The 16,269-nt window shown below is 47.7% G+C and overlaps 1 protein-coding gene across 6 annotated transcripts in view; it reads left to right on the top strand.

Annotated features, from left to right (window-relative positions):
• The window catches only part of Evc2 (EvC ciliary complex subunit 2), a 112,005-nt gene that overhangs the window by 40,013 nt on the left and 55,723 nt on the right, over positions 1-16,269 (top strand). For all 6 annotated transcript variants that reach the window (XM_074042646.1, XM_074042647.1, XM_074042645.1 and 3 more), the window contains one exon: positions 1,897-2,036. In XM_074042646.1, the coding sequence (XP_073898747.1) occupies positions 1,897-2,036 (140 nt within the window). The remainder of the gene's footprint in view (positions 1-1,896; positions 2,037-16,269) is intronic.

The following is a 16,269-nucleotide window of genomic DNA, read 5'->3' as shown; positions in this document are numbered from 1 at the left end:
TCTCTCATTCTCTCTCTCTCTCTGGGTCCACACTTTCTTCAGTAGACCTACCCTCCTTGTCCTGCACATATAAATAAAAGTTAGACCTGACTGTGAACCCCTCAAGCTCTTAGTCTGGGTTCCCACAGGAGCACATCTTGAGATCAGGATTCAAACTCAAGTGGTTTACTTGAGACACGATACCAGGAAATGATGGTGGTGGAGCAGGGAAGGGCAGCTAACAAAGAGAGACTTGTGCTCAGGTGCCACAGTGGGCACCTGGAGACGAGTCCTGCCTGGGGACACTGGAGACAGTACAGAACCAGCCTCTGGGTTGTTCCACCCGAGGGTGGGGCTGGGAAACCTATCCACACCCCCCTTCCCACATTAGTCTTCAGGGAAGGTGTGTAGGTGTTGGCTGTGGGTCTCCGGGTGGTGGGCACTGCAGTGGCCAGGGCAAGGGGTGCGGTGTCTGCTATGATCCCCTGGCTGATGGAACCCGCCTGAAAGACACTCCATACATGGATGAAGCGGTGGTGGTGCTCACCAGTGATGGGTGGAGTATAAGGGAGAAAGGCCAGGCTCAGGTCACTGAGCAAGATGAGCTTGGAGAAATTGTGACCAGAGGGCACTGGTGGGAGGGGGATCCTTGGCAGGTCGGTTTGTCCCTTTGGGGATATGGGAGATTGGAGCTCCTGTGACTCAGGTCACCACAGGTCCCAAGCCTTGTAAGGAACACCTGCCACCCCTCTCTGTCACCTTGTGTAGAGGAAACTGAAGTCTATGAGGTTGAGCAGCTTGCTGAAATGGCCAAGCCTAGCCTGCAGCCTAGCTTCTGGGGACTCCCTCCCCAGGCAGGAAGTCCTGTCCCAGCTTCTGGGGCCATTGCTCATCTGTCCCTGCCTCCTGGAGGGGAGCATTGCCAGTTCAAAGTGATGTCAGTCCACATCTCCTTGGAAGGCAAAAGTGAGGGGAAGAGAAACCGCCCACGTCATCAGACCTTGTGCACGTTGTCCACAAGCGGTCGTCTGTCAGGAGGACGGAGGACACCCTGTTACAGGAGTCGATTTCCAGAAGTTAAGGCCGACAGTCACAGCTGCTAGGGAAGGGCACAGTGTGGATGGTTTAAAGCCTGAAGACCCTGCAGGGCTCCTTCTCCCAGCAGCTCAGAATGAAAGACCCCTTTCCCCATTTTTCTGCCCCCAGGGTGGTGTCCAGTGAGACAATGTGTTGTAAGCAGCAGCCCTGTGACTTCCATTTGCTGCTCTGAACCTTGGCTTCCTTACTTGCAAAGTGGGGGAACTGACACCTTGTTGTTGTGACAGTTTTATGATATAACACCTGCAAAACCACCAGAATAACACCTGGCACAGGGACAAAAATTCTTAGCTATTACCCACAGCTGTCACTCATTTCTGTGAGTTAGTGATCTTAGGGACAAGACAAATAATTGCATCTTTCCACATTTGGGCTGAATTATCATTAATGTCCCTTCATCATATAATCCTATGCTTTGATTAGAAACCAGCCAGACTGTTGGATGTTGGGGTCCACAGTACCAGTTACGAATTTCCACTCTACCTGATGATGATAGACAGTAGTGAGGGATTTTTAGAGGTTTTTAGAGGTTAAGAAGGCCTTTCTGTCCTCTGCTTCATTTTATCCACACAACACCTCTGTTCACAGCTATTGGAATTAGTGTTCCTTTCTTTGATGAGACTGTGGAGACCTAGGGAGGTGCAGTGAATTTTCTGAGTGCACCTGCCCACAAGGGCAGGCTGGTCAGGTCCACTGACACAGGTGCAGTGGCTTGTCTGAGTGTACCTGTCCACAGGGTCCCCTTCTTCCCTCCAAACTGTCCCAGAATTTGGTATCCTTGAAATGTCCCACTCAGTTATTTCTGCACTTCTCCTGCAGGTTCAGCACCCTGAGAGCAAGCTGGAACTGTCACCGTTTGCCTCGGCTGATGGCATGAGTGAGGACCTTTCCCTTAATGACCAAATGGTGGCCATCCTGACCTCTGAGGACCCCGGGAGCATGCTTCAACATTTAGAAGAGTAAGACTGCTAAGTCCCATTCTTCTTACACAGTGGCAGAAGAGCAAACATGAAGGGTCCTTCTTTCCTTCAGTCAGTTCTATGGACACTCAGATTTTTACTAAGGACCAGAGGTGGCGTTTAGGATGTAGTTCCTAATCTATGGCGTTTAGATCATGTAGTTCCTGATCTGTGGTGATCCAGTCTGGTGGGAACACAGGCACAAAGCCAGACACAAACATGGGTTTGCTAAGGGGAGGATCAGGGTGGCAGAGCGCAGAAGCATGCTAGGGAGTCATAGAGCACTCCCCAGAGGGGGTGATGCAGTTCTTCATGCTGGTGTAGAAGTTTTCCAAGTGGATGAAAGGAGGAAAGGATTTTCAGACAGGGAAGAAAGGGACAGGTGCAAAGATGGAATGAGCAGGATGATTTGGTGGAATGAAAGTGGCTGAGGGTGATGAAAGTGAAGGCTGCATATCAAGCACAGAAAAACAGAGAAGAGGGAGCTGGAGGAAGAGGCCAGGCCAGGGGCTGGGATGGTTTGCTGAACTGAATTCAGTTTTGTTCGTTTAGTGAGGACTTCCATTGTACTGCAGTACAACAGAACTTCGTGCCAGACACTGACTTAAGAACATTACAAAACCCACTCAGAATTCTCTTACAAATCCTTTGCAGCAGGTCTTGTGGTACAGTGAGGACTCTCAAGGTTAAGTAACTTGCCCAAGGGCACACACTACTAAATAGCCAGGCAAAGTTTCAAAACCAGGCGGTCTGGCACCAGCGTCCAGGGCCTGAGGCTGCTACACTGCCCCCAGTTTCTCCTGGTCAGGCACGTGGTCAGTCTACTGGCCAACCACACTAGATACATTTCATCAGCGTGGGCTCTCCTTCCTTCTTTTGGATAAGCATTTGCAGATGACGTTTTAAAATTTTTCTTCCTTATTCTTGTGCTGGGGTCCATTGTGACAATTACCAAAATGCTTACAATATATCTTAGTTAAATTCACTCTGCCATCATTGTCCTACAGTTGACTTTATTAGGTTTCCTTTTCTGTTTCCTGTTGTCTGTAAAAAGTCTCAGTCTTTTGCTTGTTCCTCACACATAGTAAATGTAGTTTTGTTGAAGTCTCTGACAGCCTCCTTATCTGTGCCTCCATTCTGTGTCTATTTTCTGTTGCTCCTCTTAGTTTTTTCAAATCCTGTTTTCCTTTCTCCTCATAGGCCTGGGTAGTTCTGATTTTTTCCCAGACAGTGTGCGTGAAAGTCTAGATCACACTCTGAGGTCTGGGTTGAGCCAAGGGCGCAATCACAGATAAATTAATCCAGTCAGAGACTGAGCTCGGGCGAGGCTGGCTCATCCACTCCAGATTGGATTACTACTTTGGCTGTATCTGATTGCCTTTCTTGTTATACTGCCGATTATTCGTAACAGAGACACATGGGAACCCCTCGAGGTGGGTTCCATTTACAGGAAGCCTTCTCATTCTGTATCAGGATACCTAGCTTCATCACCCATGGGGGTCATGTCTGTGGATCTGGAAGTCATGATGCTGATAATCTAAAAATGCTTTATTTTTAATGATACTAAAAATGTGCAGTGTCCTTCTTACACCTTATTTAATTTGGTTCTTTTTTCTTTTTTTTTAAGTACTGGTGTTTGAACTCAGGACCTACACTTTGAGCCACTCCACCAGCCTTTTTGTGTGTGTGTGTGAAGGGTTTTTTGAGATAGGGTCAGGCTGGCTTCGAACTGCGATCCTCCTGATCTTTGCCTCCTGAGTTGCTAGGATTACAGGTGTGAGACATCGGTGCCCAGCTGGTTCTTATTTTTGGTGTTTGATAATTGAAGAACTAGGCTCAGCCAGGCTAAGAGGTTTACCTGTCATTATACATCTAGTGGAATAAAAAACAGCTTTTTCACTATTTCATCTTGGAAGCTAAAGGTGTGGCTGAAGTGTTAGAGCTCCTACCTAGGAAGTGCTAAGCTCTGAGTTCAAATCCTGGTACTACCAAAAAAAAAAGATTCTTTGTTTGGTCTCAATTAGACAAACATTAGATTTTGCAGAAATTCTCAGAACCTCAGTTTCCTCTTCTCACCAAACCCCAATGTTTTAGGAGACCATAATCTCCAATGTTGTGAAATACACCTGATGGCAGAGTGTCCTTATGGTGATAGTTGCTCTGAGCCTGGGGTCAGCTCAGCAGATACTAAAGAGAGGAGTTCAGATGACTATCAGTCCCTTTGGTCTGTCTCTGGGACATTGAAAACAGCTCTGCCTGGTCCTGCATCCAGTGTCCTGTGCCACATAGAGATGGACACAAGTCGAGCCAGAAGAGCTCTGCATTTTCCTCCTTAGGAGCGACTGCTTCCTGGGCCGGGAGGAAAGCTGTAGTGAGTCTGACTCAGGCACTTTGTGAGCTGAGTGGCAGTGTTACCGTCGAGGGCTAGGGGCTCTTTTTCTCTGCCAGACAAAGAATTTTAAGAGGCAGGAGAACCGTGAGAGTTTAGCAAAGATTTATTGGGGCAAGTGAAAGTAAAGCAAGGAGCTTCTCCAAGGAGAAGGGGACCTGGAGATCAGTGGTCTGCAGACATCCTCCAGGTTTTGCCCTTTTAAGAACCCCCCTTCCTGTATGGGATACACCCATCTTTTCAGTTTGCCCAGGCTCCTGTTACCCTCTGTCCCTGATTGGATCCCCACCTGTGGACACTGCCTGAGTGTGAAGTGCAGGGGTCTCCCCAGGCCCAGGCATGTTGGGACAAAGAAGCCCCTGCACCACCAGTGCCACGTGGAATCTGTCAGCCATGTGGCTTTCTGCCATCTTTCCTTGAGTGCCTGTATCCTGCTTTCTATCCCTCAGTATCCTGGACGGAGGAGGCTGTGGCCTGCTTGAAAGGGTCTCCTTCCTAGCCCTGTGAACAATCAGACCTGGAGCCTCACACACAGGAACGACCTGGCACTGTCGAATCAGGCCTTGTTAATCTATTTCTGGCTTTCTGGGTTGATTAAGCTTTGTGCAGCCTTCTTCATTTGAGCTTAATTCCCTAATCAGAAGGCCAAGGGTGATAAATTAAAATGTGCCACTCTGTCTAAGGATGGGGGATGTGGGTGGGCAGTGGGAAGGAAGGCTCCCGGCAGAAGCTCTTAAATGTCACTTTGTGTATTAAGTGGTATGAACTGGTAATTATCAAAGTGTTTCCTAGCCAAAAGTCAGGGTTTTTTTTCCAAAAAGCCCCACAAAAATGAAAAGTGGAGTGAAATGATTTGTGTTTTCAGCACCTGGATATTTAATTTGCAAGTAGGTAGCTCACTGTAACCTTCTGAGCAGATTAAGTGGTACTTTCAAATAGCAAAGTGTTAATCCTCCCATCTTTGTTTTTGATTCAAGAAGTGATGGAGTCAAGAAGTGATGGAGTATAAGGAGCCTGCTCTTTCTTTATCCCTCGTTACATGAAATTATGAATGCAGTCGCCGCCACCTCTTCTGGTGCTTGGGGTCAGCAGGGGTGTTGACGGGGACAGAGATTCCATTCCACACATCCACCTGCAGCTCTGCAAGTTCACATCTATTTCTCCCAGGGACCAGTCCTGTTTTGCCAGAGGAGTGTTTAATATTGATTATCAAGCAGACCTGAAAGAGTTCAGCTTGAGGTCTGAATTTATCCCTTCTTCCTCCCCCAGCTTCTCACCCTCCCTGTCCATCCCAAGTTCAATACTTATTGAGTGTAAATTCTGACTCAGACGCTGTGGTTGGATGCTAGCTATAGGGACCCAGTCTGTCTCTCTTTTCTTTCTATTTTTTGAAACTGTAGCATTGTCAATTACTTTTAATCTTTCTAACTTGACTTATAGTCAGGCTTAGGAGCTTCCAGAAAGAAAATGTCACTCTGAATGCCAAGGGCTTAGTATGCATGGAAATGCCTGATAGTCTCCTTATTAAAATAGCCTATTTCTCCAGCAAGTCATTTATCCTGTTTGTAATTCTTACTTGATGTTTAGCTCGGGTTCTAAAAAATGCCATCAGGTGATCGGACTGCCACCTCACTTCCAGGACCCGTTTGAGCCATGCCTTTGTTCTTGCTGCTTATTTATGTGTGACAAAGGCATTTTCTCGGATTGCTTGGTTGCTTGCTGTTGTGCCATTTCTACACAGGCAGCCTCTTACGGTGAGGGCTTGAGGGAGGAGGATTCTCTTTGGTTCTATCAGGTTCCTTGACTTTTGTCACAGTGGAGGTTAGTTCTGCCTGGTGCATTCTGGGACCAGGACCACGGAGGAACTGGGCAGGACTGACTGGTCCTCAAAGCTTCCAGAGGCATGCCTGCAGTATTTTAATTCCAGTCCTGCTCAGGGCCTGACACTGCCAGCTTCTCACACCCGTGATCTTAGTAAGTTCTCACAGCAGTCCTCATTTGTCAGAGCAGGAGGCTGAGGTTCAAGGAGGTTTATTGGTTTTGCCTGAGGTCACGGAGGTGGCAGTGGACATGGAGTCAAGCCTGAGTGTTTTCCTATGCTATTGCTTTTTTAAATAATGTTTAAAAAATTTGAGCATAGATGCTTAGAGAGGCAAAGAAAATAAGGAACAAAAGAAATTCAGAACTGTATTTATTTCCTCTGCTATCAGAAGGAAGCTTATCTCTCTCTCAGTTGTACCAGTGTTACCTCTGGAACTGTCTCATAATTGTCTTATACAGAGTAGGTATGCAGTGCATAGTTACTGAGTTAAATTTTAAATACATGTGTTGAAGTAGCTTTTTATGTGACAACCATATGATTCTATATATTTACAATCTTTATCTTTTTATTTTTCTTAACATTCTGCAGAGAAATGATTGCGTTCCTTTATCTAAAACCCCAAAGCCCAGGGAAAGAAAGCAACTTGCCTGAGGTTCTTTTGTTTGGCTATTCTTTGGTTTGCACCTAGTACTTTTTAAAGTAATTAATCCATTGGTTATTCCAGCAGATCCTTGCTGAGGCCCTTTCTGTGCCAAACTCTGGCAGTAGGCTCTGGCTGGATACTGGCAAACAGAAGTCTTGCCTTAGTTTTTTCCTTGTAGAGTGATCAGAAGCAGAATGCAAACCCATGCACTGCTCACTGTGATTCTGCATGGTGATAGAGCTGTTAAGGAGTGAGCTGAGCTGTTAAAGAACAGTGGTGACATCTACCTCAGTGTCCTGAGCACTGGGGGTGGCCCACACGAGTTAGGAAGGGATGTGAGCGTCAAGAAGAGGAGTTGGCCAGGTGGCAGGTGTACCAGCCACTGTGGATTGGAGGTCACGCAGAGCTGGTGAGGGACTGCTCTGTTGTAGCACCTCCATTCCATTTTCCAAACTCTGACTTTCTCCATAGCACTCAAGGCTGCTGAATCAACTGTACATATGTGTGGGTGTGTGTGAGATCAGTGTCATCACACTCCATCTAAGTTCTGCGATGGCTGAAACTTTCTGTCTTGTTCACTGGTTTGTCCCCATGCCTCAGACAGCACCTGGCTGGTCCTGTGTGACTGAATCCACCACCAAATGCTGTGCTTGACAGACTTGCTGCAGGTGTAAATAGAAGCTCTACAGTTACCAGGCAGAGGTTAGGAGAAGGGGCACTGTCACTGAAACCTTGTTCCTAGATGTGATGTGGCCTCTTAGCTACCCAGAGCTCCTCTGAGGACATCCACCTGTGGCTGTGTCACTCCTGCTGAGTGAGATTCTGCTGGGAGCCTGCCCCATGGAGGTGCCAGACAGGAGCTGGAGCCATCAACCCTCATGCTAGGGAGGCAGAGAGTCTGTGTGGTGCAGGCAGGTCTGTGGCCTGGGGGTGAAAATGTGGAACACACCTGTCTGCTGCTTCTCAGTGAAGTGTAAGGTGAGAACACCAGGGAAGGGATGCGGGGAGTGGGGTAGGTCGAAAAACATGGAGTAGTCTGCAGAGTGGGGAGTTCTTCTCTTCACTAAGAAGACCAGCTGTGGCTAGTGGTCCTGGCTAGCCTGGAGGAGGGTCCTTCTGCTGTGGTGGTCTGGGATGGGGGTTGGGGACAGGATACAGAGGCCACTGACGGTCCTGGTGTGGTACCCATGGGCTAGAACTCAAAGAGCAGCCACACTGCTGGATTTGAGTCCCAGCTCTGAAAGAGGTCACTCATAGTCCCTCCTCACTCCAGACCCAGGACAGATAATGTGTGTCTAGACCCTTCCAACCTTTCTGGAAGGATCAATATCAAGTTCACATAGAGCAACAGCAGGCCAGACGTGTGAGCATCTGTCTGCGCACATCAGCCAAGGTGGAAATCAGCCACCGTCTTGGTGCTAGTCCTTGTTTCTGGGTCTTCCCAGAGGTGGTGTGCTCCTGTGCAGCCCCTGGCAAGCCAGAACAGATTCTTAATGGGGACCAGACGGGGTGGCTTAAAAACAGACCAAACATGGTGACTCTCCTCTGGTTGCCACAGCAACACTGGCTGTTGTCTTCCCTGGACACTGAGGGTTTCTGGAGGAGTTCATGACTGACATCTTATATCCCCTAAGCAGGTGTTTACTGAGTCTCACTCAGCACCAGGTATTTTGTGGATCAGTGCTGGAGAGGAAGCCAGGAAAAGCACCTCAAGATGCCTATGCTTGATGGGAGAAGCAGAAGAAGGGTGGTATAGAGTGCAGTGCAAGGTGGGGTGAGCATGGCAGTAGCAGCCCCAGCCCCAGGCCCTGCCACCGTGATGCCTACTGGGTGAGTGAGGGATGACTGGTCACTTGACTGTGCAGGATGTGACGTGACGTCCTCTTCAACGAGTATCTCACCTGCTGCACACCACCCTTCTAGGCCACAAGGTTCATGGAAGTAGAAATAAGGAATGGCCCCAACTGTTGGAGGTTCAAGAAGCACCCGTGATGGACTCTCATCTCCCCACCACCTTGACTTCTGAGACAGTTGGGAAGTAAGACATAGCCAGCCTGTTCTCCAACCTAGCCAAAAAGGAGATTGACTTTTTTTGTGGGGGAGTACTGGACTTGGAACCCATGGCTTCCTATATGCTAGGCAAATGATCTACCACTGACCTACATCACAGTAATAGCTACATCCTATTATTTGTGTGGCTTCTGGATTGCAGGACATGGCTTTAATGTGCAGACATGGTGGGTTCCACAGTAGATACCACAGGCCCCCTGTAAAACTGACTGCAGGGAATATTCACCCTTAGTCGAAGCTGTGTATGGGGGGGTTGTTGCTCAGGTTAAGAGCCTTCCCCAGGGCAGAGAGGTGGCAAGGTAGAAAAATCTGGAAATAGTCTAGACAGAGTGAGGAAGTGTTCTCTTCATCACAGAAGTCCAGAGGAACTTCTGGGCATCATGGGCCTTCCTCAGTCCTTGGTCAGGCCCTCTCTCTGAGGTCCACCATGGGAGGGGGCCTGGAAGGAACAGGGGAAGCACACAACCCCTCCCCATTCAGATTAGTCAGTTTCAACAGGTGGAAGTCTGTGCATACTGGCAACAGGAGGGCAATGGTGGTTCTTCCTGCAGAGTTTTGGGGTCGTGCCTGGGCTGCCATGTTGCCTTGGCACCACACCGTTGGTCTGCCACCAGCCAGAGAGCAGCAGGGTGTTGTCACAAGCAACTCAGAGGCCATTCCTGTCTCTCCTGGAACTGTGTCACCTCTTCCTCTTTCATTGCCACCACTTGAGTCCTCCCACTGCCATGGCCTCACTGGACTCTGGCACTGACCTCCTGTCGGTCCCTGACTCTCCAGTCCATTCTCCCTACACCAGTGAACCTTCCTGGGTTTCCTGCTACTGAAAATCTTTGCCAGCTTCTTGTTGTCTTTGGTACAGCACTGGTCCTCACACTGGCCTTCAGGCTCCATGTTGTCTATACCCAAGTCTGTTTAGCCTGGATTGTAGATATTTTGTTCACATGATCACACTCACCAGGTATCTGCAGGGTTGTGGAGAATCCAATGAAACCAGGGTCAATGATGAAAATTTAGGCTGGCAGATGACTGTAAACTATGAAGAAGACCTTTCTTGCTGTCTACTCCTGCTACAGCAGAACAACCTGCCAGGAGAGGCATCCAGGCCTCATCGTAGGGCTTGCAAAGCCAAGATTGGAGGCTACTTGGCAAGGAAGATGCTAAGACAATCTGAGCACTGGTCGGAAAGATGACTTAGCTAAGATCCAATGTCTGTTTCATTTCTAAAACCATCTTTAAGTTTTTTCCCTAAAATTTCTTTCACATGACTCCCATTGAACTATTATATAGAGCACAGTTTTGTCTTTCCAATAAGAGGTTCAGATGTTATCTGTGTGTCTATTACTCATCTGCCTTTGTAGACATCCATCTATTCATCCACTCACCTATGCATGCACACACTCACTCATTGATCTATCCTCCATTTACCCACCCACCTTTCCATTCACCCACTCATCCATCTACCTATCCATTTACCTACTCACAAGCCTACAACTCCATCCATCCATCCATCCGTCCACCCACCGATCCACCCACCTACTCATCCATGCTCCTCTCCATTCATCCATACATCTACCCATCCATCCATCCATCCTTCAATCTACCTGCCTATCCATCCACTTACCCACTCATCCATTTCCCTACCCACCCTCCTACCTACCACTCCATCTGTCCATCTGACCGTTCATTTATCCGCCTGTCCATCCATCCATTCATTTACCCATCTACCCACCTACTTGCTCATATGTCTGTTATGTTTGTCCCTCTTTTCTTTGTCATTAATGGTGATACCCGGGAAGACTGTGTCAGACATAACAATAGCCACAATAGTGAGAAATAACAATCTCCAGTATCTGTTCTGTGCCAGGAGGACACAAGAAGTCTGGTGCCTCATGTCATGGGTTTAAATCTCAGCTCTGCCACCTAACAGTCATGTGATTTGAAAAGATTTAAAAATTTTTCTGTGGGCTGGGATGTAGCTCGGTGGTACAGCGCTTGCCTAGCATGCGTGAGGCCCTGGGTTCGATCCCAGCACCAAAAAAGAAAAGACAAAAAAAAAAAAAAACCTCTCCCCGAAAAATTTTTCTGTGCCTCAGTTTCTTCAGCTGTAAAAAAAGAAAAGGGGCCAGTCACCTACCTTGTAAGGTTGTTGTGAGGATTAAACCGTAGAGGATATGTGAAGTTTTCAAAACAAAGCATGTATAGCGGGCATTGTAATTAATCCTTTCTGTGACCCTCATTTGTGATAATATTCTCATTTAACCACCAGGGAAGTGACACTCAGTCATGCTAATACGTCACCTGACTGGCCCTGTTCCCAAGGGGGTGAGGCAGATTTGAAGCTAAGGTGGGTGAGTCTCAAGCCCATGCTTCCAAACAATGAAATGCAGACCATCTGCAGAAAAAAGGTGATTGGCATTGCTTAGAAAGAAGTTAGGAGGGTGGCTCATGCCTGTAATCCCAGCTACTCAGAAGGCAGAGGTCAGGAGGATCATGGATCGAAACCAACCAGGTCAAATAGTTCTCAAGACCCTATCTCGAAAATGCTCAACAAGAAACAGAGCTGGTGGAGTGGCTCAAGTGGTAGAGGGCCTATCTAGCAAGTGTGAGGCCATGAGTTCAAACCCCAGTAACACCAAAAACCAAAAAAAGGATTATTAGGGCCTTCATGGAGGATTTGAAGTAGGAAGAGGAGCTCCACTCCTGTTTTGTCTGTTCCAGAGCTGACTGCCCTCTTGGTGTGTGACTAACGATGAGTGGGAGTGGGCAGGAGAGAGTGGAAACCCAGGATAGACGGTGTGAAAGTGTGTCTGTGTGTGTCCACATCCCCTTAAGATGTAGTTCAGGGCCTGGAGAGCAGGGAGTCCAGTCTGACATCTAGTCAAGGAAAACTGTAAGAGGAAAACATCCAGGAAGAAGGAGGCAGCACCTGACCCTAGTAGCCCACTGTCTGAGTTCATGCTACACTGAGGACTTGGTGATTTACCCTGATTACAGTGACTGTACCCTGGTTTAACCTGCAGTTGCAACTTAGTTCGGTTCATGCTTTGCTTTTTTCTTTTCTTTTTTTTTTTTTTTTTTTTTTGTGGTACTGGGGTTTGAACTCGGGGCCTGCTAGGCAGGTGCTCTACCACTTGAGCCACTCCGCCAGCCCAACCAGTTATAACTTATTCTCTGGAAGCATTTCTCCCCAAATCCCCACTGCCCTGGTCCTCAGATTGACAGGATATAAATATCATGTGTGCTGGCATCATATATCTGTCCATGGAAATTAACTTCTTATAAGGAAAATGTCAGGTTTCTATGGGTCTACTATGCTTATACCACCTGACTTGATAAAGTCAGATTTATATTGTAAAAAAAAAAAAAAAAAAAGGCAGTGGGAGCCAGCCACAGTGGCTTGTCTGTGTCCTAGCTATGCCAGAGGCTGAGATTGGGAAGATTGCAGTTCAAGGCCAGCTGGGGCAAAAAAGTTTGCAAGAAGTTTTCTCAGCAGAAAAAAAGTTGGGTGCACCTGTCATCCCAGCAAAGAAGGAAGTGTAAAAATTGAAGGATTGTGGTCTAGGCTGTCCTAGGAAAAAGTGAAACCCAATTTCCAAAATAACCCGAGTGAAAAGGGCTGGAGGTGTGACTCAAATAGTAGAGCACCTACCTTAGCAAGCACAAAGCCCTGAGTTCTAACTCCAGAACTGCAAAAACAAAAGGCCATGGGTGTTTAGGCTTCCTTCAGAATTAATGACCTTCCTTGCTAATTAAGGAGTTCTCTTCCACATTCAGAAGATCATTTACCACCTTGCATATCAAATTCTGCTTTACCCTAATTTTATTCTAACACCTTGCTCATCTTGATAAGAACTTGATTCATTTTTGTATGAACTAAATAGGATGAGAGCCATTATGTTATTTTCTTTTTTATTATCAGTAGCTAATCAAAGTATTAATCAGTTCTTGGATAACTTAATCAGTGTTATTGTGGGTGAGATGATTAATGACTTAGTTATTAAGTGAGTCCTGTGTGCAAGACACTGTTTTGAACTTCTGTGTGATGGTCGCTTGCTAGAGGGATGATGTCACTTGTGGAGTTTGTGTCTGCAGCAAACCTGGATGAAGCAAATATGTCCGTCCTTGAAGTGCAGTGCAGGATGACATTTTTGTGACCTGAAAGAATAATTGATCCCTAGAAAGCACCCGTGAATCCTGCCAAATCTCGTAAACTTGAAGTTTAAGAATCAGAGCCCGGCATATGTGACTCAGTATGCCTGTCTGTCTGTCTCATGGAGTCACTAGGGTTTTTTTTTTTTTTTGGGTGCGGGGGGGGTGGATGTGTATATTTCATTGTTATCTGTGTAATTAAAAATGCCACGGGGCAGGGGTGTCATGGAAATTTGCTTCTTTACTAGTGGACCTAATCCTGTAATAAGTGATGAATTCCTAATATTTTCTTCTTCTGAGGCCATTTGGGAAATGAACAGATAAGATTTAACTTCATTAATAACCTGGTATTTTAATCAGTTTAAAGGGATATCTTTCTGTCTTTGGAACACAGGCTGTTTTTATTGCTGCTACTTCTGGCAGCTTATCCAGAGTGACAGACATCAAAGCTTTACAACAGACAGTGCTTCAGGTCATCTTCCTGGGCCCGTGGGGAAGGGTGAGCTATGGGCTCTGACCTTTGCATGACTAGCATCCTGGGAGAGCAGGAGCAAAGAACGAGGGGACCACCATTCCTTAGAGCCAGCACAATGCCAGACTATACTGCTTGCCTCTCTTAGACCCGTGGCAACAATCTGAGGGTGCCCCCCTCCCCCCCCCGTGCTGGCGTGGAGTCCTTTGTGGAGATCCCTTAGCTACTAAGTGGAAAGGCCCCTCAGACGCACCTGTAGTTTGCCCAGCCCTGGCAGCCATGTTGTGTACATTCGTGAGTTGAGGAATGGATTGGGGTGGAGGGGACAGACTAGGGACTAGGTGTGCAAGCATCCTATGCAAATTACAGCAAACTTGGTGGCTTAAAACAACACAGATGTATCATATAGTTCTGGAGGGTCAAAAATCAAGGGGTGAGCACCAGGGAAGATAGGCTTTCTGCTTTTCCAGGCTGTCCTTCATCACTGGCTTGGGCCCCTCCTCTGCCCTTAAGCTGTCTTCACTGGCACCTCTTCGTCCTTCCTCACGGGCCTTCTCCTGCTCTGACTCATGCCTCCCTCTTCCAATTCACAAACCTTGTTATTGATCTGTCCGTGTCAAGGTCAGCAGATGAGTGGTTAATCCCCCTTGGCATGTAATTTATTTTCACATGTCCGGGGATTAGGATGTGGAAATGTTTGGGAGCCATTATTCTGTCTGCTGCGCAAGGCTTTACTAAAGGTGCGAAATCTATTTTGTCTTTCTCAGGTAGGGAAGTAATTTTGTTTTCTCAATGTGAGCAACACTGTTCGTTGGGTTCATTTGGCATTTAACAGCAAGCACACTGCCTTGAGGCGTCTGGTGATGCCTGTGCCCAGCAGAGATCTCCCTACACAAGCACTTGCTGAGAAAATCAAAGAGTGAGGTGTCGTGTAGAGCGAGACTAATTGGGCTGTGTCTAGAGGACATGAGATCTGAGTTGGTAAAATCTGAGCAACGCAAAGAACAATGTTGGGCCACTCTGCCATTCCCTAGTAACTTGGGAGATAGCTGTGGATGTTTGCAGGGATTGTCTTCCGTCATGCCTTGGGATTAAAGTGCCTCTACTCTGTCCACCCTGCCTTTTGCAATTACTTTGCAGCCTTGACTGGAGCTATTTGAGAAATTACACAGAAGACAGTGAGTGGAAGAGACGTGACTCTATGAAATATGTGACCTGCCCAGCTGCACCAATTCATCATTTTGATATTAAGAGAGGCAGAGGAAAAAACAGTCCCCAGCCAGGGCTGCTTATTAACAGACGTTTTTTGAGGAGGTCATCAGCTTGGAATGGGTGGGTGAGGAACGACGTCTGTGATGTGGACTCATGGGTAATTTCAACAGGACCCTCAGCGCTAGGGCCTCCCCAGAGGCTGTGGTCATATTACTCGGGGGGCCCTCACTCCTGGTGATGCTGTGGTCCCTGCTGCTGGGAGCCTTCTTTAAACCACAGCAGCCAGGTCTCAATGAGGTCACCACTGTTGACTTCGGTGTATGCAGCCGACTTCCCAGAGTTGACAGCCACAGCTCCTGAGACTGCTAGAGAAAGTGGAAGGGATCTGAATCCAGAAGTGGAAGGGCTGGCGGTCCACATTCCTGTTCCCAAATAACCCGGGAACTCAGGGGAACACTGATGAAACTGGGCGAGCAAAACAAACACAAGTCAAAGACGTTTCGTGGTGAGTTCACATTGGCACCTTGAGTAAACTGAGGAAAGAAGAGGATGAGGCCTGAGGACACCGTCAGGCTCACAGAGCCAGCCAAATGGCCGCTAACATGGTGGCAGGGCTGCCAGGCACCTGAGAGTGGAGACCAAATGAAGTCCATTTGCAGCTGGGCCACCTGCTCTCCAGGTCCCAATTTCAGGTGGGTCTCTGGGTGGCACGTCCTACTCTCCATCCTCAGGGAAGCCTGCTGCCATGCTGGTGGTCCATGGAGGCCCAGCTTACCTCTCCTGCCTTGCCATTCAGCTCTGGGCCTTCTGGCCTAGGTGGGCCTCCTGGCCTAGGTGGGCCTCAGAGAATGCTGCTGGCCAAGGGCCTGTACATGGTCACTTGCCTTAACTGTGATGTCACAAGGCACTGGAACCATTGTCAGGCTTTGTACCTCCTGCTCCTCATCTCTGGAGCCTACTTTTCAAACACAATGAATTAAGCTCTGCCCCTGCTTAAAACTCTGCTCAGACTGATGTAGGCCTTCCTCTCTGTTTGGACGCCTGGGCTAAAAGTCCATTCTCACCAAACTATAGAACCTGAATCAACTGGAAAGAAAGCAACCACAGAAAGGCTAGAGTGGGTCTGGATGGATGATCTCTAAGAATCTGTCTGTAAAGCCACCAGAACAGTGGTTTTGCCTGGGCCATCTTTGTGATGCTCTGTTCTCTGGAGGACCCTCTCTTCAGCTCCTCCTTGGCCAGTCCTGTTCTTAGATCACATTCTCTGGAAGTCTTCCTTTCTTCTCTCTCTCTCTGTCTCTCTCTCTCTTTTTTTTTCTTTTTGGTGATACTGGGGTATAAACTCAGGGCCTCATACTTGCTAGGCAGGTGCTTTACCAATCGAGCTACTCCATCAGCCCCTTCCTTTCTTCTCTTACCCAGGACCCCCAGGACCTCCATGATTGGCACTCATAGCTGGATCTACTGCTTTAGGTG

Source organism: Castor canadensis, chromosome 9, assembly GCF_047511655.1.
Source record: "Castor canadensis chromosome 9, mCasCan1.hap1v2, whole genome shotgun sequence".
In the NCBI taxonomy this organism is placed as follows: domain Eukaryota; kingdom Metazoa; phylum Chordata; class Mammalia; order Rodentia; family Castoridae; genus Castor; species Castor canadensis.
Note: the sequence above shows the minus strand (reverse complement) of the source record. Positions and strands in the feature narration are given on the sequence as shown.